The 26,421-nt window shown below is 41.9% G+C and overlaps 1 protein-coding gene across 1 annotated transcript in view; it reads right to left on the reverse strand.

Moving 5' to 3' along the window:
- LOC134343085 (ras GTPase-activating-like protein IQGAP1) overlaps window positions 1–26,421 on the reverse strand; it is a 230,576-nt gene that overhangs the window by 75,389 nt on the left and 128,766 nt on the right. Inside the window, exons 23-25 of the mRNA XM_063041967.1 lie at window positions 13,086–13,294; window positions 7,087–7,239; window positions 6,772–6,935 (exon numbers count right to left, since the gene is read on the reverse strand). Of these exons, the coding sequence (XP_062898037.1) occupies window positions 6,772–6,935; window positions 7,087–7,239; window positions 13,086–13,294 (526 nt within the window). The remainder of the gene's footprint in view (window positions 1–6,771; window positions 6,936–7,086; window positions 7,240–13,085; window positions 13,295–26,421) is intronic.

A 26,421-nucleotide genomic window follows, 5' to 3' on the forward strand; every position in this document is an offset into this window, starting at 1 on the left:
TTTTCAGGCCTTACCCATTTTTATTCCTAAATCCTTTTTTGACTCTCCTGATTCTGTTATATCTTTTTATATACGGAAAAATAAACATTCTCGACTAAATAAAGTTCATCTTCAAAAAGCTAAAAAGAATGGAGGTTTAGCTTTTATTATTGGGCAGTCAATATACGAAATCTTACGTTTTGGTCATATTATATTAATCGTGAGGACTGTCCGATATGGGTTTCTCTAGAAGCTAACTCTGTTAATAAATTTTCTATCATTTCTCTTCTTGGATTCTCACTTCCTTTATCCTTAAGTAAATTAACTGATAATTTGTCAGTTAAACATACGTTGAAGATCTGGGTACAATTTAGAAAATATTTTGGCTTAATGGGATTTTCTTTTTCAAGTCCCATTTTTTCTAATTATTTTTTTAAACCCTCTATGACCGATACAGTTTTTAAAGAATGGGATAGATTGGGTGTTGAATGCTTCCAGGATTTGTTTGTTCGAGGAAGTCTCCTTTCATTTGAGCAATTGTCAGCTAAATATAGCTTACCAAAAACCTACTTTTTCCAATATCTACAAATTAGAGACTTTCTGTGTTCTCAATTATATTCATTTCCTAATAGTCCCGACAAGGACTTATTAGATGTAATTTCTAATTTGAAACCCTTTCATAATGGTTCAATATCCAATATTTATAGAAACATAGAAAATAGGTGCAGGAGTAGGCCATTCGGCCCTTCGAGCCTGCACCGCCATTTATTATGATCATGGCTGATCATCCAACTCAGAACCCAGCCTTCCCTCCATACCCCGTGACCCCTGTAGCCACAAGGGCCATATCTAACTTCCTTTTAAACATAGCTAATGAACTGGCCTCAACAGTTTGCTGTGGCAGAGAATTCCACAGATTCACCACTCTCTGTGTGAAGAAGTTTTTCCTAACCTCGGTCCTAAAAGGCTTCCCCTCTATCCTCAAACTGTGACCCCTCGTTCTAGACCTCCCCAACATCGGGAACAATCTTCCCGCATCTAGCCTGTCCAATCCCTTTAGGATCTTATACGTTTCAATCAGATCCCCCCTCAATCTTCTAAATTCCAACGAGTACAAGCCCAGTTCATCCAGTCTTTCTTCATATGAAAGACCTGCCATCCCAGGAATCAATCTGGTGAACCTTCTTTGTACTCCCTCTATGGCAAGGATGTCTTTCCTCAGATTAGGGGACCAAAACTGCACACAATACTCCAGGTGTGGTCTCACCAAGGCCTTGTACAACTGCAGTAGTACCTCCCTGCTCCTGTACTCGAATCCTCTCGCTATAAATGCCAGCATACCGTTCGCCTTTTTCACCGCCTGCTGTACCTGCATGCCCACTTTCAATGACTGGTGTATAATGACACCCAGGTCTCGTTGCACCTCCCCTTTTCCTAATCGGCCACCATTCAGATAATAATCTGTTTTCCTATTTTTGCCACCAAAGTGGATAACTTCACATTTATCCACATTAAATTGCATCTGCCATGAGTTTGCCCACTCACCCAACCTATCCAAGTCACCCTGCATCCTCTTAGCATCCTCCTCACTGCTAACACTGCCACCCAGCTTCGTGTCATCCGCAAACTTGGAGATGCTGCATTTAATTCCCTCATCCAAGTCATTAATATATATTGTAAACAACTGGGGTCCCAGCACTGAGCCTTGCGGTACCCCACTAGTCACCGCCTGCCATTCTGAAAAGGTCCCGTTTATTCCCACTCTTTGCTTCCTGTCTGCTAACCAATTCTCCACCCACACCAATACCTTACCCCCAATACCATGTGCTTTAAGTTTGCACACTAATCTCCTGTGTGGGACCTTGTCAAAAGCCTTTTGAAAATCCAAATATACCACATCCACTGGTTCTCCCCTATCCACTCTACTAGTTACATCCTCAAAAAATTCTATGAGATTCGTCAGACATGATTTTCCTTTCACAAATCCATGCTGACTTTGTCCGATCATTTCACCGCTTTCCAAATGTGCTGTTATCACATCCTTGATAACTGACTCCAGCAGTTTCCCCACCACCGACGTTAGGCTAACCGGCCTATAATTCCCCGGTTTCTCTCTCCCTCCTTTTTTAAAAAGTGGGGTTACATTAGCCACCCTCCAATCCTCAGGAACTAGTCCAGAATCTAACGAGTTTTGAAAAATTATCACTAATGCATCCACTATTTCTTGGGCCACTTCCTTAAGCACTCTGGGATGCAGACCATCTGGCCCTGGGGATTTATCTGCCTTCAATCCCTTCAATTTACCTAACACCACTTCCCTACTAACATGTATTTCGCTCAGTTCCTCCATCTCACTGGACCCTCTGTCCCTTACTATTTCTGGAAGATTATTTATGTCCTCCTTAGTGAAGACAGAACCAAAGTAATTATTCAATTGGTCTGCCATGTCCTTGCTCCCCATAATCAATTCACCTGTTTCTGTTTGCAGGGGACCTACATTTGTCTTTATCAGTCAGTTATGTCATGCTTAAATTTAGAGAAGATCCGTTGTTCAGTTTCTGAATCTAGTCAAGACTTTCAAACATTGTGGGGACCATTTTTGAACTATTTTCAAAACCTTTAACTTGCTGTTAAAGTACAGATGGTGGCTAATAACATATTTCACTTTATGATAAGGATTTTTTTTCCTTTTCTCTTTCTTTACCAAACAGCTTTGATCTTGGTAGTGGGTTTAGATTTTTTTCCTGTATAATAAAATTATTACATTTCAATATTACGATTTAATTTAATTTACATGAATATAGGGTAATGTGATTGCAAGTGTGTTTTTAATATAATGTATTTGGAATTATTTTATCTTTTTTGATTTATAATATATATCATCTTGTACTCTGTATTCTTTTATGTAGAAACTAATAAAAATATTGAAGGAGACTATTGGACTCTGAACCGACACACATTGCCTGCTGAGTGAAGTGATGTGTTTCAGTGTACTGGACCCAAGGAGTGGGTATTATCAGATACCCATGACTGAGGCTGACAAGGAGAAGACAACATTCAATGTCCACTTGGATTCTTTCAGTTTGAAAGGATGCCCCAGGGCATATCAGGAGCTCTGGCTACTTTCCACCGTGTTATGGAGAAAACTGTTGGGGATATGAACTTGCCTGAGGTGCTGCTGTACCTGGATGCTCTCAATGTTTGGGACAACCCTGGAAGAGCACAAGGCAAGGCTACTGCAGGTGTCAGGCTGCCTGAAAGCTGGAAAAGTGCCAGTTTTGCAAGATGTCTGTCACCTATGTTGGCACATAGTGTCACGGAATGGAGTACTTATGGATTTGTCAAAGATAGAGACGGTGACCACACGGCCGAGGCCCAAGAACGTGAGCGCTCTACACTCGTTTCGTGGATTCTGTGGGTACTATCAGAGGCTCGTGAAGGGCTACTCTACAGTGATTCACCCTTTGAATCAGCTTCTGTGCAGTTACCATCCCTTGGGAAGAACGGAAGGAGGACGAATGGAGAAGATGGTAAAGATTATTTTAGTCCTTTGGAGCAAAATCGGATGAAAAACACAAGAGGCCTTTCAGTTGCTGAAGGAGTGGCTGACTAAAGCGCATGTGGCGGTGCTTGACTGGACATGCCAATTGCTGTATGCATTGAGGGCATGTCTAGCAGCACGCTCGGGAGCGTGCTGTATCAGGATCAGGGCACATAGCTGAGATCTGTCACTGTCGTCAGGCGGAGACTGTCAAGCTCCAAGAGAAACTACCCCACACACAAATTGGAGTTTCTGACATTGAAATGGGCTGTGGTGGATAAGCTAAGAGTTGAGAACGGACAACAATCCATTGACTGTCCCTGACCTCAGCAAAATTGGATGCCACAGGCCATCGGTGGTTGGCGGCATTGTCTGCCTATGATTTCAGCCTGAAGTACCAGCCGGGGAGCAGGAACATTGATGTGGATGCTTTGTCCTGGCGGGTGCATGAAGGGCTGGGAGTGAGTGGAGAGCGGGAGAGCACCCTACCCCTGAATTTAAAGCAATTTGCCTATTTTCCATCACAGAGAAGTCAGCGGCAAGGCAAGGGCAGGATTGAGCAGTGGATCGTTTGGGAGCTTCTGGTTGTGTCATTCCACAAGCTTACTGGAACCTGGCCGCTCTGAATACAAAGAGTTGGGTCCAGGGGAAGTGACTGCTGCTCAGCGAGATAACCCTTGTATAGGTACAGTTTACTCAGCTGTTATGGAAGGGGATGTGGCCCAAGCTGAAAAGATGGAAGACCCTGCTGTATCTCTACTGCTGAAAGAATGGAACAAACTGGAATTGAGGAACCAGATTCTATACCAGGTCACATCGCCTCCAGACAGACCTCAGCGCTCCCCATTAGTTCTGCCTGAGAAGTATCAGAGGATTGCGTTGAAGTCACTTTATGGTGATTCAGGTCATTCGGGGTTTGACAAGACCTAATGATTGGTCAGAGATCTGTTCTACTGGCCCCGAATGAAGCCATAGGTCAAAAAGTACAGCAAGTCATGCATTCAATGTATTTGGAGGAAGACGCTGCCTATAAGGGCCGGTCCTCTATCCCATTTGCAGAGTGCGGGACCACTTGATTGGGCATGTATGGATTTCCTCTCCATACAGCCTGATTCTAGCAACTCGGCAAATGCCTTGGTTACTACGGACCACTACTACACCAGATATGCTCAAGCCTTCCCTACAAAGGATCAGAGGGTATCCACCATGGCCAAAGTATTATGGCAGAAGCATTTTGCGCGTTATGGCCTTCCCAGACAGATACATAGTGATCAGGGAAGGGATTTTGAGAGAAGGCTCATTCATGAGTTACTAAGCATGCTTGGAGTCGAGAAGGTGATCCTCAGCCCAAGAGGTTCAACCAGACATTACTAGACATGCTCAGAACCATGGAGATCAGTGAGAAGAACAAACAGGAATCAGCATATTGGGCAGCTGGTCCAGTGCTACAACTGTACACAGAATGAAGCTACGGGATAGTCGCCATATTCTTTGATGTTTGGATATGAAGCGAGGTTGCGTATTGACCTTTGTCTTCGGACTGGTGGGGAAGATTTACCACAGAAGACCTATCTGAAGTATGTGTCTGATGTGAGGAGGATACTGCAAAAGGCTTAAGAACTAACAGAGGTCTCCGCTACCAAACAGAATCAAGGAAATATGATCAAAAGATGAAAAATTCTCCCAACTTAGATACCCAGAGTCAGAGTTCCCATAAAGAATTTGGGGCTACCAGGGAAGCACAAGCTGGTTGAGCGTGCGTGGCTATGTCTTACATAGTGGAGAGTCCAGTTATGCGCGTGAAACCAGAGGATGGGAATGGACCTGTCAAGATTCTCCATCTGAACCACCATCTACCTCTGGGACAAGAGATACGTGTTCACCCAGAGCCTGACGTGGACCCTACACCTAGCAAGGCGACCCTGTGGCGATATGGAAGTACGGAAGGACAAGTAGTGGAAAGGACTTAACCACTGAATGTGGTACAGACTCAGAGGAAGAGGAAATGGGAGTATGGTATATGCTACCCTATGCAAACTCCCCAGTAATTGACAAAGAGATCCCCAAACCTCCCCACTCTGATGCAGATGAAATGGAGAGGTGCGGGGGCGGGGGGGGATCTAGCAGTGGACAGGCAGGCTTGCAGCTGGACAAAGAAGGGAGATTGAGCTCTAAAGTAACTGAAATGAAGCTGAGTCCTGCTAAGTGAAGGGGTCTTGAGTTGCCGGAAGGCACGAGTAATGGACAGGGAGAGGCCTCTTCATGTAGACAGGAAAGATCTCAGAGAATGCCCAAAACTGAAGAAGTAGATTATGAGGATAAGGAGGTCTCAAAGAATCTGGAAACCCTCAGATAGGCGGGCCTACGTCGCACCGGGAGAACAGAGCGTTGTGCCTATTCCACTAGTGAGATATGTCACTACCATTTACAAATGGATTGGAGGTTTTGACATCATGAAATTTCTTTGAAAACTGTTATCAAGGAGGAAAAGATGATTTATTTCAAGTCATGAGGACATGACTATTTTGGTGGGGGTGGGGTGTGTAGAAGCAGTGTTTGGGTTACTGTGGGAAATAAGCGATACTTAGGAATGTGGGCCATCTAATCAGAAGAGTGGAATGAAAACAAGGTTCTGGAGAAGGCTGGGGGAACGGTTTTGTGACTGACACCGGTGGTGGGTCTTGTTCTTTGTTCAGTGGGAGACAGAGAAGAAAAGATGCTGAAGAGAACTGGTCGTAGTGGTGGGAAAATGCATTTCGATGGAGCCCAGGCATGGAGGTCTGCCAACCTGTGCACATTTGACTGATTAATTAGAATGGGGCCTTTTGGTTTTTTTTTCTCTCTTTTCTTTACTAGCTCTTCGGGCAAGTTAACATTCATAAACACACTTCTTTATAATTGCATGCAGTGTACGATCTCTTATTTTATGCTGAATAGCAGAGCAGTAAATCACACAGCATTCAGACAGACCGGGGCTTAGGTGGGTGAGATATCCCAATCTTGCAGATTTGGTGGGACCAAAGTTGTATACACCTTAGACTTACGAAGACAGGGAAACGCGAGTTTATCACTGCGCAATCCAGTAGCTGTTAGAGAAGCGCTAACCAGCCACATTTCTAGAGAGGCCCAGAAAAGGCCCACCTGGCTTTGCATCTCCCTATCTAGCAGCCCCACCTCAGGGTCTATCTAATTGTTTAATTATCCTAAAATATGTCAAATAGGCCTCATTGGTGGGCGTCGCAAGCACGTACCTAACCTCCTCTTGAAGGGCTGTGGTGAACAGACGCAATAGCAGGTAGCCCTCCCTCTCATTGGATGCGTAGTTGTAGAGTGAAAAGATCACAGACTCCATGAACTTGGTTGATCTGTTCTGAGGCATCTGGAAGATCAGCTTGGCCAGGTAGACCGGTTTCGTCTGACATAGGAGAAATAGAAGCAGACTAGGAGTGAGGAACTCAACAGGTCAGGCAGCCTCTATGGAGAGGAATAAACAGTCAATGGTTCAGGCAGAACCCTTCATCAGGAAAAGACAGCAGAGGAGGACACCTTGGTCGTTTGAACATTACCTGCAGGAGGTAGAAGAGATGTTGGTAGGCCTCCAGTTTCTCCCGCTTTTCCCTGCTGAGGGCCTTTATCCCCTTTTGTTTGTCGATCACCATCAGGTCTGACAGCTGCCCCTTGTTCTTCTTGGTCAGTTTCTTGCAGTGGGAAACCACTTCCTACAAATCAAGACCAAAGTCCATCATGGTTCTACCTTGGGATATACTACAGGAGCCAATGAAGATTCTCAACTTGCCCAGTGAAATCACTCGCCTCACACACGTCACAGTACAAGTGTAGAAATGCAATGACATTTCTGACCAGGATTTATTGCCAAATTGGCTCCTATATTTCCAGCATCAGAATCAAGTTTATTACCACTGACATTACGTTGGAAAATTTGCTTTTTTGCGGTACAGCGCAATAATTTTTTAAAAAAACTGTAAGTTACAATAAATAATACATTAAAAGAACTAAAGTAATGGCAAAACAGAGGGATAGTGAGGTGTTGTTCATGGGTTCATGGACCGGTTAGAAAACTGATGACAGAGGGATAGTGAGGTGTTGTTCATGGGTTTATGGACCGGTCAGAAATCTGATGACAGAGGGATAGTGAGGTGTTGTTCATGGGTTTATGGACCGGTCAGAAATCTGATGACAGAGGGATAGTGAGGTGTTGTTCATGGGTTTATGGACCGGTCAGAAATCTGATGACAGAGGGATAGTGAGGTATTGTTCATGGACCGGTCAGAAATCTGATGACAGAGGGATAGTGAGGTGGTGTTCATGGGTTTATGGACCGGTCAGAAATCTGATGACAGAGGGATAGTGAGGTGGTGTTCATGGGTTCATGGACCGGTCAGAAATCTGATGACAGAGGGATAGTGAGGTGGTGTTCATGGGTTTATGGACTGGTCAGAAATCTGATGACAGAGGGATAGTAAGGTGGTGTTCATGGGTTCATGGACCGGTCAGAAATCTGATGACAGAGGGATAGTGAGGTGATGTTCATGGGTTTATGGACCGGTTAGGGATCTGACGACAGAGGGATAGTGAGGTGGTGTTCATGGGTTTATGGACCAGTCAGAAATCTGATGACAGAGGGATAGTGAGGTATTGTTCATGGACTGGTCAGAAATCTGATGACAGAGGGATAGTGAGGTGGTGTTCATGGGTTTATGGACCGGTTAGGGATCTGACGACAGAGGGATAGTGAGGTGGTATTCTTAAGTTCATAGACTGTTCAGAAAGCTGATGAGAGAAGAATAGTGAGCTGGTGTTCATGGACTGTTCAGCAATCTGACAGTGAAGGGGAAGACTTCTTTCCTAAAATGTTGAGTATGTATTTTCAGGCTCTTGCCCTCTTCTCATTACTACCATCGGAGAGGTAGAACATGTCCAGGATGGATCCCTGCCACCTTTCTAGGCATCAGCTTTTGAAGATGTATACTGAGCATCTTTAATGTAGTAAGATATCTCAAGGTGCTTCATTGGAGTATTAATATTTGAAATGCAGCCACAAGATAAAAGTAAAACTGACCAATAGTTAGACCCAGATAGATTTTAAATGAACTGTTCTAGAGAAAGGTAATTTTGGGGTAGGGAATCATTAGGAGCAAACTAGACAGCAATGACAGGGCAGAATTGAGCTGTAAAGTTTATAGAAGCTAGGCTGGAATTATAGATCCAGTTGCCACGTTATAGGAAGGATGTGATTGCACAGAAGATTCACAGGAACGTTGCCTGAACTGGATAGTTTGAATTATGAAGATAGATTGGATAGGCTGGGACTGTTTTCTCTGGAGCATAGGAAGCTGAGACACAATCTATTAGAGGTTTATAAAATTATGTGGATCATAGATAAGGTAGGTGGTGTTGGATTGGGGTGCTATTTTTATTGTAGTTTAAATTTCCTATCCTTCTGCATATTTTTATACAATCACCTACATACATGTAACTTCTTACTTCAGTGGCTGGTAAGTTGATGGAAAAGATCCTGAGAGGCAGGATTTATGAACACTTGGAGAGGCATAATATGATTAGGAATAGTCAGCATGCCTTACGAGCCTGATTGAATTTTTTGAGGATGTGACTAAACACATTGATGAAGGAAGAGCAGTAGATGTAGTGTATATGGATTTCAGCAAGGCATTTGATAAGATGCCCCATGCAAGGCTTATTGAGAAAGTAAGGAGGCATGGGATCCAAGGGGACCTTGCTTTGTGGATCCAGAATTGGCTTGCTCACAGAAGGCAAAGAGTGGTTGTAGATGGGTCATATTCTGAATGGAGGTCAGTGACCAGTGGTGTGCCTCAGGGTTCTGTTCTGGGACCCCTGCTCTTCGTGATTTTTATAAATGACCTTGATGAGGAAGTGGAGGGATGGGTTAGTAAACTTGCTGATGACACAAAGGTTGGGGGTATTGTGGATAGTGTGGAGTACTATCAGAAGTTACAGCGGGACACTGATAGGATGCAAAACTGGGCTGAGAAGTGGCAGATGGAGTTCAACCCAGATAGGTGTGAGGTGGTTCATTTTGGTAGGTCAATTATGGCAGAATATAGAATTAATGGTAAGACTCTTGGCAGTGTGGAGGATCTGAGAGATCTTGGCGTTCGAGTCCATAGGACACTCAAAACTGCTGCATAGGTTGACTGTGTGGTTAAGAATGCATACGGTGCATTGGCCTTCATCAACCATGGGATTGAGTTTAAGAGCTGAGAGGTAATGTTGCAGCTATATAGGACCCTGGTCAGAGTGGAGTACTGTGTTCAGTTCTGGTCACCTCACTACAGGAAGGTTGTGGAAACCATAGAAAAGGTGCAGAGGAGATTTACAAGGATGTCTTATGAGAATAGGTTGCGTGAACTCTGCCTTTTTTCCTTGGAGCAATGGAGGATGAGAGGTGACCTGATAGAGGTGTATAAGATGATGAGAGGTATTGATCATGTGGATAATCAGAGGCTTTTTCCCAGGGCTGAAATGGCTAGCACGAGAGGGCACAGTTTTAAAGTGCTTGGAAGTAGGTACAGAGGAGATGTCAGGGGTAAGTTTTTTAAAAATTGAACGCAGAGAGTGGTGAGTGCGTGGAATGGGCTGCCAGCGACAGTGGTGGAGGCGGATACGATAGGATCTTTTAAGAGACTCCTGGACAGATACATGGAGCTCAGAAAAATAGAGGGCTATGGGTAACCCTAGGTAATTTCTAAGGTAAGGACATGTTCGGCACAGCTTTGTGGGGCAAAGGGCCTGTATTGTGCTGTAGATTTTCTATGTAATTGTTCAGTGAATTTTCCAGTAATTATGGTGCAGTTGCTTCTGTATTTTTCTGGAAGCTTCTTAGCCTTCTGTAGCAGGTGTCATGTCACTGGAATCTGGCTATTTTATAGGTTAATTGCTATCACTTGAATTTTGTTACCTCTAGTCTGAGTATGAAACAACTACAACTGCTTTTTTCCTTTGTCTTTGCTTTTTCTCTTAGTTCCTCTCTCATTTGTTTTCTGCTCTTGCAACACTTCACAAAAAGATCACAAGCAATAAGTTTTATGCTTTCTTGACTTCTGAAGAAATTTTGATATTACAAGTATCAGGATCCAACGATGGTCACAGTCTTTTCTCAACATTAGAGAAGCCTGGAACTACAAGGCGTAGGTTTGAGGTAAGAGGGGAAAAATTTTAAAGGGATTGTTGTGGCAAGTTTCCCCACACAGAAAATGATGAGTGAATGAAAGGAGCCCTCGGAGGAAGCGGTAGAGGCTGGTGCAATTACACTGCTTAAAGGATATGTGGACAGGATCAGAGGGATATGGATCAAATGCAGGAAAATGGGATTAACAGAGATGGACATCTTGGTTGGCACAGACAAGCTGGGCTGAAGGGCCTGTTTCTGAATTGTAACTATGAATCCATGACAGTCAAGAATAAATCCAGTAAATAATTCAAGAGAAGGCAGAACTGTGGCACAGCAGCTGGTCTGCCGAACTCCTGAGATCCTGGTTTGACCTTGGACTCGGGTGCTCCCTGCTATCACGCTACATATATTAGTAGGTAGTTTAATTGACCACTGTAAATTATCTTGCTTTTGGTTAATGGCACTTGAGGGACATAGAGAGGTCATAGACAAAGGAGGAGGGGAATGGCACTGATGAGATTGTTCCCTGAAACCTGAGCAGACGTTAACACCCTAATGACTACCTTCTCCATCATCTTGTTACCCCCCCCACCCCTCCCCCAAAGCTCAGTCATGGATAGGTAGAGATGAGGATTCAAGGGTTGAAGAAATGTAACATTGCCACTTTGATCTCCAAGGAATCTCTTCAAGAAGCATTAAAATAGGCTGTTGAGAACCATGAGCCTGTGCATCAAGAGTACACAGAGACTCTGTGTGAGCAGCAGCGGGAGAATTGTTCCCCATATACCATGGGGGTTATTCATCAACTGCTCCACTTGCAACTACAGCTCCCATAATGCCCTTACCAATCACCTCAGAACCCACAAAATCAGACTGGAAGGTGTCATGCTTAACTCTTAGGGAATTCTCAAGAAATGGTGATAAGAAGTTTTAATACCCAGAAGGCAAGACTATGTGTGGAAGTATTTAAGGGAAAGCCAGATAAAGAACTGAGGGGGAGGGGGGTAAAGCACGAATGCTTATGAACCAGGGCACTGGTTGAATTACAGGGTATAAGCTACAAGGAGGGGGTTAAACAAATATGGCCCATTTTAAATTTTACTTATTTTAGAGATGCAGCACAATAACAGGCTCTTCCAGTCCACAAATCTGCACTGTCCAATTACACCTATGTAACCAATTATCCTACTAATCCCTGTCTTTGGAATGCGGGAGGAAACCAGAGCACCTGGAGCAAACCCAAATGGTTATGAGGAGAATATCCAGCAGTGGGAATTGAACCCAGGTCGTTGGTGCTATAATAGTGTTACACTAACTGCTACACTCAAAAGTGTTCTCTGGAGTGTCAGAGGCCGAGATGACACCTGACACAATTATACAAAACAATGAGAAGCAGACAGAGTTAGCTTCCCAGACTGGAAATGCCAGATACAAGAGGACATATGGGGGGAATTTTAAATAAGATTTACATGGCAATGTGTTTTTTTTTAAACAACTAGCGAGTGATGGGTGGCTGGAATCCACTGCTGGGAGGTGGTGAAAGCAGATACAACACCAATGTTTAAGGGGCATTTAGAATGACACATGAAAACACAGGGAACGGGGGAATTATAGATCAGAAGCAGGCTGATAGCATTAGTGTAAATTGGCATTGTGGTTAGCACAGACACCGTGGGCCAAAGGACCAGTTCCTGTATTGTACTATTCTACACTGTACTAAAACAGTTTCAAGTTCCTGGATGTCAACATCTTTGACAAGCCATCCAGTGTCCAACATACTGATTCAATACAAAGACGGCACACTAGTGGCTATACTTCATTCGACGCTACAGATATACTATGTAAAGCTTTCTGACTGATTGCATCACTGCCTGGTATGGAGGGACCACTACACAGGATCAGAAAAAGCTACAGTGTGCTGTAAATTCAACTTGTTCCATCATGGACACTAGCCTCCCCACCACTGAGGACATCTACAAAAGGTGATGGCTCAAGAAGGTAGTATCCATCATTAAGAATCTTCACCATCAGGACATGCCTTCTTTTCATTACTACTGCCAGGGAAGAGGTACAGGAGCATGAAGACACGCACTCAACATTTTAAGAAAATCCATGAATATCTCATTAGTCTTTGTAGTATTATTTATTTTATTGCAACTTACAGCAATCTTTATGTATTGCTCAAAACAACAAATTTCATGACAAACATCACTGAAATATACCTGATTCTGGTAAGTTTCATGAAGAAGTGTGGAGAACAAACACCAGCGCAGACCTGCAGGGATAAATATCACTATCTACACTGCTAATTCTTAAAATTCAGTGACACTGCTGCCAACCAGGGAGACAGCAGGTTAACCAAAACTTCGCAAGATGCCAAGAGTACCCACTCACCTGCAGGGTGATCCTGTTCTTCACCAACAGTCCAATCTTGATATCCATTACATTGAGGTCTTGCTCCAGGTGGCGACTGGAACGGATGCACTGCACCACTTCCTCACGAAGCTGGATCAGTTCCCACTCCTCGCGGAAGTCGTGGTCATTTTGATCCAGGAGGTGAGCAAACCTCCGCACTACATTCAGCGGAGGGTTCCTGGCATGGACTGGAAAAGCAAGATTTTTCTTTCATTGAGTTGTACAGCAGAGAAACAAGCCCTTTGGCTCCATGGCCATGCCAACCATCAAGTACCCACTAATCCAGGAGTTCCCAAACTTTTTTTATGCCATGGACCAATATCATTAAGCAAGGGGACCGTGGAACCCCTGCACTAATCCTATTTACCAGAAGCTAGTTTGTAGCCTTCTATACCTTGTCAAAGCAAATGGCCATCTAGATACTGATGTAGAAGATTACAATCGATGGGATCTGCACAGACTTGGAGTTTGAATTCAGAATTGACTCACCTGTAGAAAACAGGGCAAGTGGTGAAAGGGTGTAAACTGGCTGAAGGTCTGTGATCTGCACTGGAGCCTCTTGTTTGTACGTATGTGTCTTGAACGTGTTGGATTAACTTAACTTCCCTGTGCTTTTAAAAAGCAAACACGAGGAAATCTGCAGATGCTGGAATTTCAAGCAACACACATAAAAGTTGCTGGTGAACACAGCAGGCCAGGCATCTCTAGGAAGAGGTACAGTTGATGTTTCAGCTGACGAAAGGGTCTCGGCCTGAAGCGTTGACTGTACCTCTTCCTAGAGATGCTGCCTGGCCTGCTGCATTCACCAGCAACTTTTATGCGTGTTCCCTGTGCTTGCATTTTTATATAACCACCTATATGTGTAATTGTTTAGTGGATTTTCCAATAATTTTGGTACAGTTGTTTCTGCGTTTTACTGAAAGATTCTCAGTTTGTTTTTCTCTTTGCAGTAGATGTCACGCCACTTGAATCTGGCTATTTTATAGGTAATCGCTACCACTGGTATGGTGTTGTTTTATTTTTAGTCGAAGCTAGTTTTTACAGAGGATGACCCCATGCTTTTGTTTTCTAAACTCTTGTTCTCTTGGATCTTTCCTTTGCTCATTCTTTAAAATTGATAAAACAAGTGTAAGCAACAAGTTTCATGGCCTGGACTTTCAGAGAACCTCTAGATTACAAAATCACCAGAATCCAACAGATGAAAATACAGATGGGTGACTTAGCAAGTTTGCAGATGACATCGTGATATTGTGGACAGTACAAAGGGCTGTTCAAAAGATACGGGAGACTATATATCAGTGACAGATAAGTGGAGAGATGACAGATTGCATTTTAATCCCTGTAAGTGTGAGATGTTACACTTGGGGTGTCAAATGTAAAGGAAAAGTATGTAGTTAGTTGCAGGGCAGTTTACAGCATTGATGTACAGAGGGGTCTTGGAGTCAAAGTCCATACCTCCCTGAAAGTAAAGGATGGTAAAGAAGGCAGATGGCATACTTGTTTTCATTTGTCAGGGCAATGAATACAAGGATAAGATTAGCAATGTTTATAGCTATATAAACATTGGTCCAGCCACACTTGTCATCATCCCTGATGAAGGTGACAGAGTTTATTATTGAAATGTCCCAACTGGAAGCCCAAGAAGAGCTTATTTGTCAAACTCCCATATTTAGTGTACCCCAATAAGTATACCACTTTGGAAACTGTTGGGTGGGGGATGGAGGGGGATGCTCCTACCAGGGGAAGTCACATTGACCAGGTCTCTGGCACGTGGTCTGTCTCTGTGGTTCAGAAGAATAGTGAAATAGTGATAGGCAATTCCATAGTTAGAGGAGCAGATAGTAGAGTCTCTGGACACGAGACATCCGGATGGTATTTGCCTCCCAGGTGCCAGAGTCAAGCATGTCTCGGATCAGATTCACATCATTCTAAACAGGGATGGTGAGAGCTAGAAGTCATGGAATATATTGATACCAATGTCGTAGGCAGGAAAAGGGAGGAGGTTCTGAAGAGAAAATATAGGGACTTAGGTTGAAACCTGAAAAGCAGGACCTCCAGGGTAGTAATCTCTGGATTGCTGCCAGTGCCACACACCAGTGAGGGTAAGAATAGGATGATTTGGCAGATGAACATGTGGCTAAAGAATTGGTGCAGGGGACAGGGTTTTAGATTTCTGGACTGTTGGCATCTCTTCTGGGGAAGGCATAACCTGTTCGAAAAGGACAGATTACACCCGAGCCCAAGGGAGGCCAATACCCTTACAGGTAGGTTTGCTAGAGCTGTTGGGGAGGGTTTAAAGTAATTTGGAAGAGGGATGGGGCAGATGGTATGCAGGTAGGTGCAGTGTGTAGTGGGACTGAAGGAGGACAGGCAGATAATAGGGAAAAATTGCAGTCAGTTGGATCAGTTGACGTGTTCAATGGGGGCAAAATCAAAAAGGCTGATGATTACAGGACTGTCGGCATTATATTTGAATGCACACAGTATATGAAATAAGGTAGATGACCTTGACCTGCAATTAGAGATTGTGTAGTTTGATATCATGGGCATCACTGAGCCATGGTTGAAAGTAGATCATAGTTGGGAGTTTAATATTCACAGATACACATTGCAGATAAACAGAGCGGTTGGCATGACTCTGTTGGTAAAAGATGAAATCAAATCCTTAGAAGGAGTTGATGTATGATTGGAAATTGTAGAATCCTGTGGGTAGAGTAAAGATACTAGGAGGGTAAAGAGGAACTGATGGGAATTATACACAGTATATACAGGCCTCCAAACAGTTGCTAAGATGTGAAATTACAACAGAAGATAGAAAAGAGCAATGTTACAATTGTCATGGGGGATTTCAATATGAAGCTAGTTTGGGAAAATCAGGTTGCTGCAGGATCCCAAGAGAGGAAATTTGTAGAATGCCTTCAAGATGGCTTTTTAGAGTAGCTTGTGGTTAAGCCCACTACGGGGAAAAAAAATCAATTCTGGATTGGCTGATGTGTAATGAACCAAATTTGATTAGGGGTCTGAAGGTAAAGGAACCCTGAGGAAACAGTGATCGTAATACGATTGAATTCACCCTGCAGTTTGAGAGGGAGAAGATAAAGTCAGATGCATCAGTATTACAGTGGAGTAAAGGGAATTACAGGAGCATGAGAGAGAAGCTGGCCCAAGTTAATTGGAAAAGGAGACTAGAAGAGATGACAACAGAACTGCAGTGGCTGGAGTTTCTAGGTGCAATTTGGAAGGAACTGGGAAAATACATCCCAAAGAAGTAGTAGTATTCTAAAGGGAGGATGAGGCAACTGTAGCTGCCATGGGAAGTCAAAGACACCAGAAAAGCAAAAGAGAGGGTATATTATATAGCAAATGTTAGTTAGAGGATTGGGAAGCTTTTAAAAACCAAGAGAAGGGAACTAAGAAATGTGTAAGGACAGTAAAGACGAAACATGACAGTTGGCTAGACAACAATGTAAAATAGGATAGAAAAGTTTTTCAGATATATAAAGAATATAGCAGAGGTAAGAGTGGATATCAGACCACTAGAAAATTGCACTAGAGTGGTAGTAGCAGGTACATATAAATGGCAGAGGAACTTGAGTATTTTGTGCCAGTCTTCACGGTGGAAAACACCAGCAGCATGCCAGAACTTTGAGTGTCAGGGGGCAGAAATGAGTGTGGTTGACATTACTAAGGAAAATGTGCTTGGGAAGCTGAAAAGTCTGAAGGTAGATTAGCTACCTGCACCAGATGGAGTACATCCAAGGATTCTGAAAGAGGTAGCTATAGAGATCGTGGATGCACTTGTAATGATCTTTCAAGAATCACTAGATTCTGTAATGGTTCTGGAGGACTGGAAAATTGCAAATGTCACTCTACACTTCAAGGAGGGAGGGAAGCAGAAGAAAGGAAATTATACACCAGTTAGTCTGACTTCAGTGGGTGGGAAAATGTTGGAGTCCATTATTGAGGATGAGGTTTCAGGGTACTTGGAGGTACCTGATGAAATAGGCTGTAGGTAGACAACAAGAATTCTGCAGATGCTGGAAATTCTTTTTTTTTTTTTTTTAATTTTATTTTTATTTGGATAAGGAGTTCACAATTATCATGTACTTTTTTCACACATATAACCTTTTCCATTTTTTTATATGTATAAAACTACAATTATTTATACATTCTTAAGTACACATTGAGATGATGTAAAAGCAAAATAAACATTTAAATAGATAATTATGTACTGTGGTAAATCTAACCTATTAGGCTAAGTAATGAAATTAGTTGTTAAGAAAAATGGTAATAATAGTTTCCATACAACCCTTCTGGACCATTTCCACTGGTCCAAAATGTTGCATACAAGCCTATATACCAACCATTGTAGGTGTTTATATCCCAATTTGTTCGCGCTTGTTCCTGCCCGCAGACATAATTATCCAATCCCTATGTACTTATTTACTTAATTTTTTCTTTTTTTTTTATCCCTTTCCCAAATCTTTCCCTTTACTTGTGTTAATTCTCTATTTTCCAAAAAAAAACAACAAACATTTAGACTAGGGGTGCTTACGTTAGCAATATTACTGTGTTGATGAGAAGAGCAATATAAATCATTAGGAGAGTCATCTAAAGTCTGCTCGCATTGGGGTTATATATTCAATCCATTTATTCCAGATTTGATAAAATGTTTCTTTTTGAGTTCTCAGGGAGTAAGTCAACTTTTCCATTTTAAATATTTCCAAGATAATTTCGTACCAATCTTCTAATGTAGGTGGTATTGGATTTAGCCATTTTCTAGTGATTGATTTCTTACTTGCCGCTAAGAGGGCCTGCAGCAACTTTATATCTTCCTTCTGTTCAAGGAACAATACATGCCCCAAATAGAGCGTCTCAAAGTTCAGAGGTATCTGGGACCTAAGTACCTTAACTAATGTTCTATGAATACCTTCCCAAACTAGACTTAATTTAGGGCAATCCCAGAAAATATGAAAATGATTTGCCTCCTTGGAGCCGCACCTTCTCCAACACATCACATTTGTATCTTTATATTTTTCCTGATATGGGGTCTTGAAGTATCTTATAATGTTTTTCCAACAATGTTCTCTCCAAGTCAAAGAATTAGTCGAGGACCATTGAAAGCTGCAGATTTTCCCCCAAGCCTCCTCTGAAAGTACCAACCCCGCTTCTTTCTCCCACTTCTCTTTAATATACAGTGTATTTACATTTTTAGCATGGGAGAGTGCATTATATAGGCGAGAAACTGATTTACTAGGTATTGAACTGCAAGCCGAATTCAGAATCTTGAAAAATTCTAATTCTACTGTTGATAGGTCTGTATATCTACAACTCTGGTTAACATAGTTTCGTATTTGAAGGTACCTAAAAAAGTCATTATGTTCTAGGCCATGTTTGTCCTGCAGGATTTGAAAACTTTGTAATACTCTTTTATCTATAAATGAGAGGTAGGTTGTAAGACCTTTCTTTATCCATAGCTCAAATCTTTTATCTCCTCTGTTGGGAAGGAATTCGGTATCATATGCACACCATCTAAAGAGTTTTAACATGTTATTAATTCCACATGAATTAACCACCTTCTGCCATACTTTTAATGTAAGATTTATCCAAGCATTATTAAATTTTTCCAACTGGGCCATCAATCCTTTGTCGGCTATTGAGGCCTGAAGAGGAAAACTGTCAACTAATCCAAATTCTATTTCCTTCCATCTAGCCTTATATTCCCTATTACACCAATTTAACAGAGGGGTTATCTGTGAGGCATAAAAATAATTTCTCAGGCAAGGAAGAACCATACCTCCTCTTTCCTTCCCTAACTGTAAAGTGTTATATCGAATTCTAGGTTTCCTTCCTTGCCAAATGAAGCGGGAAATCCATTTGTCCCATTCCCTGAATTGATTATCATCCACCTCCACTGGTAAAGTACGGAAAAGATATAATAACCGAGGAAGAATATTCATTTTTATCGTATTTATCCTTGAATTTAAACTTAAAAAGGGGATAAGATTCCATCTATGCATATCTGCTTTTATCTCTGAGATTAATGGCCCATAATTTACCTGTGACAGTGTTGAAAGATCCTTCGGCAGGATTATTCCTAAATATTTTAATGATTTAGCTTCCCACTTAAGATCGTATGTATCCTGCAATTTTTTGGATGGTGTATAATTTAGGGACATAACCTGCATTTTCTTTACATTTATTTTATAACCTGATATTTTCCCAAAGTCATCCAACAGTGTAAACAATCCTATAAATGATTTTTCTGGTTCACTCAGATAGACCAAAACATCATCTGCGAATAACGCCACTTTCTGTTCAATCCCTGCCACCTTGATACCTTTTACGATTTCGCTCTGTCTTATTAGTTGGGCAAGTGGTTCAATATATAGCGCAAAAAGGAGAGGAGAAATTGGGCATCCCTGTCTAGTGCCTCTCTCTAAAATGAAGGAGTCAGAGAGGTCCCCATTTATCTTAATTCGGGCTGTTGGGCTGTCATACAGAGTCTGAATTACTTTAATAAACCTTTCTTGAAAGCCGAATCTTCCTAACACTCTGTATAGGAATGCCCAACTAACCGAATCAAAAGCTTTCTCAGCGTCCAATCCTACTACCATTGTCTCTGTCTCGTTCTTATTAACCTGTTCTAATATGTGCAGAGTTCTCCTTATGTTGTCCTGTGTTTGTCTTTGTTGAATAAATCCAGTCTGGTCTAAATGGATTAGGCCAGGTAAAAGCTTTTCCAATCTGCGCGCTAATATAGATGTAAATAGTTTGTAATCTAAATTAAGAACACTAATTGGCCGATAATTGCCACATTCTAGTTTATCTTTACCCTCTTTAGGAATAACTGAAATAATCGCTTCTCTCCAGGAAGGTGGAGTTTCTCCTCTCTGCAAGATCCAATTAAAGGTGTTAAGTAGTAATGGGGCTAACTGTGTCTTCAGGGACTTGTACCACTCTGAGGTAAACCCATCAGAACCCGGGGACTTTCCAGCCTTTAACCTAGAGATGGCCACGTTCAGTTCTTTGACAGTTACTGGTTCTAATAAACTTTCATTTTGTAAATCTGTAAGTTTAGGTAGATCTAAAAAATTCAATACACTGTCTATATAGGGCTCATTGGGGGCCCGGGGTTGGGAGTACAGCTCTCGATAATACGTTTCAAAACTCTTTTGAATTTTCCCTATTGTACTCTCCACAAGCTTTGTCTTTGGATTCTTTATTTTATGAATTGTATTATCTGCTTGTTGTTTTCGTAATTTATATGCTAATAATCTAGCTGATTTACCTCCTACTTCATAATTCTTTTGTCTCAGGTAAAGAAAATTTCTTTGAGTTTCTAACGTATAAATATCATCAATTTCACTTTGCAATTTCCTAATTTCCTGTTTTCGATTTGAATTACTTTTGTTGCTATCTCCAACTTGAAGTTGTTTTAATTTTCCTTGAAGGTCTGCTAATTTTTGCGCATTGATTTTTTTCATGTGAGTAGTAATGGAAATAATTTTCCCTCTCAGTACAGCTTTCAATGTATCCCATAAAATCACTGGTGATGTTTCTCCCGTGTCATTAAGGTCTAGATATTCTTTGATTTCTCCCCTTAATCTCTCCATTACTTTTGGGTTATTAAGTATATGTGAGTTTAGCCTCCATAGTGTTTTCCTCATTTTCCTTTCCAGGATTAGAGACATAGAGACTGGGCTATGATCCGACAGATCAATTGTTGCAATATTACAGTTTTTTATCCTGAGTCTATCTGTATTAAAGATAAAGAAATAGTCTATCCTTGAATAGGCTGAATGAGGGAAAGAGTAATATGTATAATCTTTACTAGTAGGGTGTAATTCCCTCCAGACATCTATAATTCCCAACTCCTCCATCAATGAATTCACTTTCCGAGTCTGAGGTTTATTCTGAGTAACTATTCTTGAAGAATCTAATATAGGATTTAATCTAATATTAAAATCCCCTCCACAAATTACTACCCCTCGAGAACTGACCATTAGGTCAAAAATGTGTCTATAAAATGACCATTCACTACCTGAAGGAGCATAAACATTCAGCAATGTTATTTCTGTACCTTCTATTCTTCCTGTGAATTTTACAAACCGTCCTTCTTTGTCTCTAGTCTCTGAAATATGTTCATAATTAAGAGTACTTGATATTAAAGTAGCTACCCCTCTTTTGTGACTCAATTTATATGATGAATAAAATACATGCTTAAAGCCCATTCTTTTTAATTTTCCATGTTCAGATTGGCTCATATGTGTTTCCTGGAGGAAAGCTATTTGTGCCCTCTCTTTTTTCAATTTAGACATAATCTTATTTCTTTTAATTGGATTCAAAACCCCATTAACATTATAGGAAATTATTTTTACCAATTCAGTTTGCATTTTTCTCTAGTAGAAAAAAAGCACTCTCCTTTTCTAACCAAACAGTAAGCAATCCCTTCTCAACAGTAAACCAAGACATATACCCACACCCTAGACATTTCTGAACGTATAACATTTGAAAATTTTCCCCGACTTCCCACAGTGAGGCCTGAGCACCGACCCACCTCAGTTCAGAGGGATAACCTCTATCTTCACCCTGTGTTAGAGGGCCCTCAGCAGTTTGAATAATCATAGAGAATTTTCTCCTATTTATGTCTCGACCATATTGCTATCATTCAAGTTATTCCGCCTAGATTATTTTCAGTTACCAGTTTTCATTTTACTTTTAAGTCCGATTTACTCTTTTCAGTCATTTCTCTTAATTAATCTGTATTCTCTGTACATTCGCGTCTGAATATTTGCAGCTTTTCCTTGTAGTTTGACACTCTGGTTCGAGTGGAGCGTCCTCGCCCCACTAACTGCCACGACTTCTGCCGAATCCTCTCCAGTAGCGACTCCGATTGGGTGATAACTTTAATAGGTAGTCCCCGGTCCGCCAGGTCCGACGTTGCCTCCTCCACCGTAGCGTAAGTTTTTGTCCCTTCGTCGTAAAAGACTCTCAGCCGAGCTGGATACAGGGTCTGGAATCTGATGTTGTTTTCCTTCAGGACTCTCCGTGTTTCCGTATATTCCTTCCGTCTGGCAAGAATCCCCGGTGCGTAGTCGTGGTCTAAACTGATTTTACAGTTGTTCCACATGAAACCTTTCTTTTGCCATGCTCTTTTAAGCACCTCTTCCTTCGTTCTGTAACTGAGAAATCTGATCAGAATCGATCTGGGCCGGGTGCCTGCCGGAGGCTGTGGTGCCAACGCACGGTGAGCCCTTTCTATCTGTAGGTCTTTTGCGGCCGGTATATCAAGGTTCTGTCTAAGCAGCTTCTCCACGAAGGGAATCATCAATCTGGGTTTACCTTCGGTTCCTTCGGGAACTCCGTAGATCCTCACATTTTCCCTTCTCGAGCGGCCTTTTTGATCTATTAGTTTCCACTGGAGTTGGTCTTGTAGCTTCAGCATTTCTGCTATCACCTCCTCTGCATTTTGTAGCTTCTCTTCAATTCCAACAATCCTCGCTTCGGCTTCATCTATCCGCGAGTTAGTTTTTACTATTTCTCCTTTAATATCTTCCAGCTGTTTGCTGTTATCTTGTCGGAACTCGCGAATCTCTCCGAGAATCAAAGACAAAGTCACCGATTCCCCCTCATTATCTCCGTCCTGGCTTGCCGTGGGAGAGCTAGGCCCTTCGCCTTGCTGCATCTCTTTACGTTTATCAGCCTTCAGAGCGGACTTTTTATTCTTGTTCTTAGACATCATCCTTGCCCCTTTTATTAATATAGTTATGCAATATTAAGTATTTGTCTAAATTCGATTTTGGGGCAGTTTACCTTCTTTTTTGTTGAGAGACCTTTTCCTTACGCCGCCATTCCCTTGATGACCCGGAAGTCCTCCAGATGCTGGAAATTCAAGCAACACACATCAAAGTTGCTGGTGAACGCAGCAGGCCAGGCAGCACCTCTAGGAAGAGGTGCAGTCGACGTTTCGGGCCGAGACCCTTCGTCAGGACTAACTGAAGGAAGAGTGAGTAAGACTCACTCTTACTCACTCTTCCTTCAGTTAGTCCTGACGAAGGGTCTCGGCCCGAAACCTCGACTGCACCTCTTCCTACAGATGCTGCCTGGCCTGCTGCGTTCACCAGCAACTTTGATGTGTGTAGGCTGTAGGTAGCATGGCTTCCTTAAGGGGAAATCTTATCTGACAAATTGCTGCAATTCCGTGAGGAAATAACAGGCAGGATAGACATAGGAGAGTCAGTGGACTTTGTCTACTTGGATTTTCAGAAGGCCTCTGACAAGGTGCTACACACAAGGCTGCTTAACAAGAAAGATACTAAAATGGATAGAAAGATTGGCTGGCTGGCAGGAGGCAAAGAGTGGGAATAAAAAGAGGACCTTTTAAAGTTGGCTGCTGGGGACTAGTAGTGTTCAGCAGGGGTTGGTGTGGGAACCGCTTCGTTTCACGTTATAAGTTTGCAGATGATATGAAGATAGGTGGAGGAGCAGGTAGTGCTGAGGAAGCAGGGAGTCTGCGAAGGACTGAGATAGATTGGGAGAATGGGTAAAGAAGTGGCAGATGGAATAGAGTGTTGGGAAGTGTATGCTAATGCAATTTGGCAGAAGCAATAAAGGCATAGACTATTTTCTAAATGGGGAGAAAATTCAAAAATCAGAGTCACAAAGGGATTTGGGGGTCCTCATGTAGGATTCCCTAAAGGCTAACTTGTAGGTTGAGTCAGTGGTAAGGAAAGCAAATGCAATATCAGCAATCATTTTGAGAGGACTAGAATACAAAACCAAAGATGCTTAAGGAGGGTTTATCAGGCATTGCTCAAACTGCACTTGGAGTACTGCAAGAAGTTTTAGGCCCCTTATCTAAGGGAAGATGCGCTGGCATTTGAGAGGGATCCTGGTCCAGAGAACATTTAGAACAGAGATGAGGAGGAATTTCTTTAGCCAGTGGGCAGTGATTCTGTGGAATTCATTGCCACGAATGGCTGTGGAGGCCAAGTTATCAGATATAGCTAAAACAGGGATTGATATGCTCTGATTAGTCAGGGTGTCAAAGGTTATGGGGAGAAGGCAGGAGAATGGGGCTGAGAAGGAAAATACATCAGCCATAATTGAATGGCACAGCAGACTCGATGGGCTGAATAGCCTAATTCTGCTTCTATGTCTTATTGTCTTAACCTAGAATTGATCACTGAACACAAGCTATGGGCTCCATTTTCAAGGACTCTACAACTCATGTTCTCAGTATTATGCATTTATTTATCTTTATTTATTTACTCATATTTGTGCAGCTCATCTTCTTTTGCACATTGGTTGCTTGTGAGTCTTTGTATGTAGCTTTTCATTAGTTCTATTGTAGTGGTCACCAACCTTTTTAAGCCCAAGATCCCCTACCTCGACCTTAATGAAAGGCAAGATCTACCTACGAAATCGTTTAGAGAAAAAACAGCTCAGATTGTACTTCCAATTTGAGGCCTTTTATTTGGGCTAATTGTATTTGAATTACACAAAATACTTTTTTCAAACTTTCAAATTAATTCAAACAAGAAAACACTGTAACTAGCATATCAAACAGGCCACAGCTGTCTTTCTTTAAGAATATTACAATACCTCACACCTTTAATTCTAAGTTACATTATTTAATTTTATTTCAACACGAAAAATAAATGAATAAAAATTGACTGTTGCACTCAGTGTGATGACTGGGTCTGAATACTTTCTGCCAGTTCCCTGAAATTTGGCTCATAACTACAGGCAGCCAGTCTGAGACAGTCTGTGAGGTGTCTGTCAGTAAGACAGCTCCTGTACTTAGATTTAATAATTTTCATCTGTGAAAATGCAATTTCACATAGATAAGTTGACCTGAAGTAGGCACTGACTTTTAGTGCTATAAAACCAACGCGCACGCTGCATATTGCGAGGGCCCCATCAGTAGTAATTGCCACCAGTTTATGAATGGGGATGTCATTTCCACGGACATTTTTAAAAAACTCATTGTAAACATCCTCACCTCTTGTTCTCTCCTTCAATTACAAAAGAGTGAGGAAGTCCTCCTTTGTTGTAAAATCCTGGAAAGCCATTCTGGCAAATACAACAAGCTGAGCTGTTTGCACTACATCCAGGGATTCATCGAACTGCGGTGAAAAATATTCACAGAGTGACAAGTCCTTGAACACTTGTGGATCCACGTCCTCTGATAGTGACTCTACCCTCCTTGTCACTGTTGCAGGGCCAAGCGGTATATTATATATTGCGGTTGTGATGTCGTTTTTGTTTTTAAAGTCATTAAAAATGTCTCTGCGATAATGGCCATTGCTTCCTTGAATAAATCACCATCTGTAAAAGGCTTCTTGTGTTTAGCCAAAAGGTGACTTACATGAAATGATGCTTCAATAGCAGCCTTATTTTGAGCAACATGTTTTGTGAAAAACGATTGCTGGGTCTTCAGCCCCGATTTCAGCTCCTCAACTTTCCTGGCACGAATTGCGCTCTTTGGGGGGTAGGTGTCTTTAAATTTCTGGTGGTTGGTGTTGTGGTGCCGCTCCAGATTCCCCCTTTTAGTCAGTGCTTGTGTTTGGTGGCACAACATACATACACACTTGTCTTTCACCAAGGTAAATAGAAATTCCTCTTCCCATACTGGATGGAATTTCTACGTTTTCGCCTTCTTTTGTGGAGCCTCCGTCATCTTATCAGGGTATCACGAGCGAGTGCCGTGGCGTATATTGATGTTTGCGACAGTCTGTACTCTTATCTAATCTAATTGGTCACTTTGATGCAGCACAGGCTACGCTGAAAACGCGGTGCATGGCGGGGAAGCTACACACATGCGCACTGGGCAGAAAGAACAGAACTAAAACCCCGCAACCCGGAAACAATCTCTCTTTACAAACAGCTTTCAGTGGTGAAAATATTGCTATATTACCATTATCCTAATTAGTATTACTTATTTTTATAATGCTCGCATTACAACAGTATTTGTGTTTTTTTTTGGGGTTTTTTGGGATCTACTGGGAAAGTCTCAAAGATTGACTGGTTGAACGCGATTGATGGGTTGGCGACCATTATTCTATTGTATTTCTTTGTATCTACTGTGAATGCCTGCAAAGAAAATGAATCTCAGGGTAGTATATAGTGACATACATGTACTTTGACAATAAATTTACTTTGAACTTGAACACTTGTATACTTCCTGACTGGGTTTCAGAAACAGCTTCACATAAAAATACTTTGACTTATGTAGGCTAATGTAGCACTGCTTTGCACACAGTGGTGAAGGAGAAACATTAATTAGAAACAGGGTCTCAGGTATCTACCC

Source organism: Mobula hypostoma, chromosome 2 (assembly GCF_963921235.1).
Source record: "Mobula hypostoma chromosome 2, sMobHyp1.1, whole genome shotgun sequence".
Lineage (NCBI taxonomy): Eukaryota > Metazoa > Chordata > Chondrichthyes > Myliobatiformes > Myliobatidae > Mobula > Mobula hypostoma.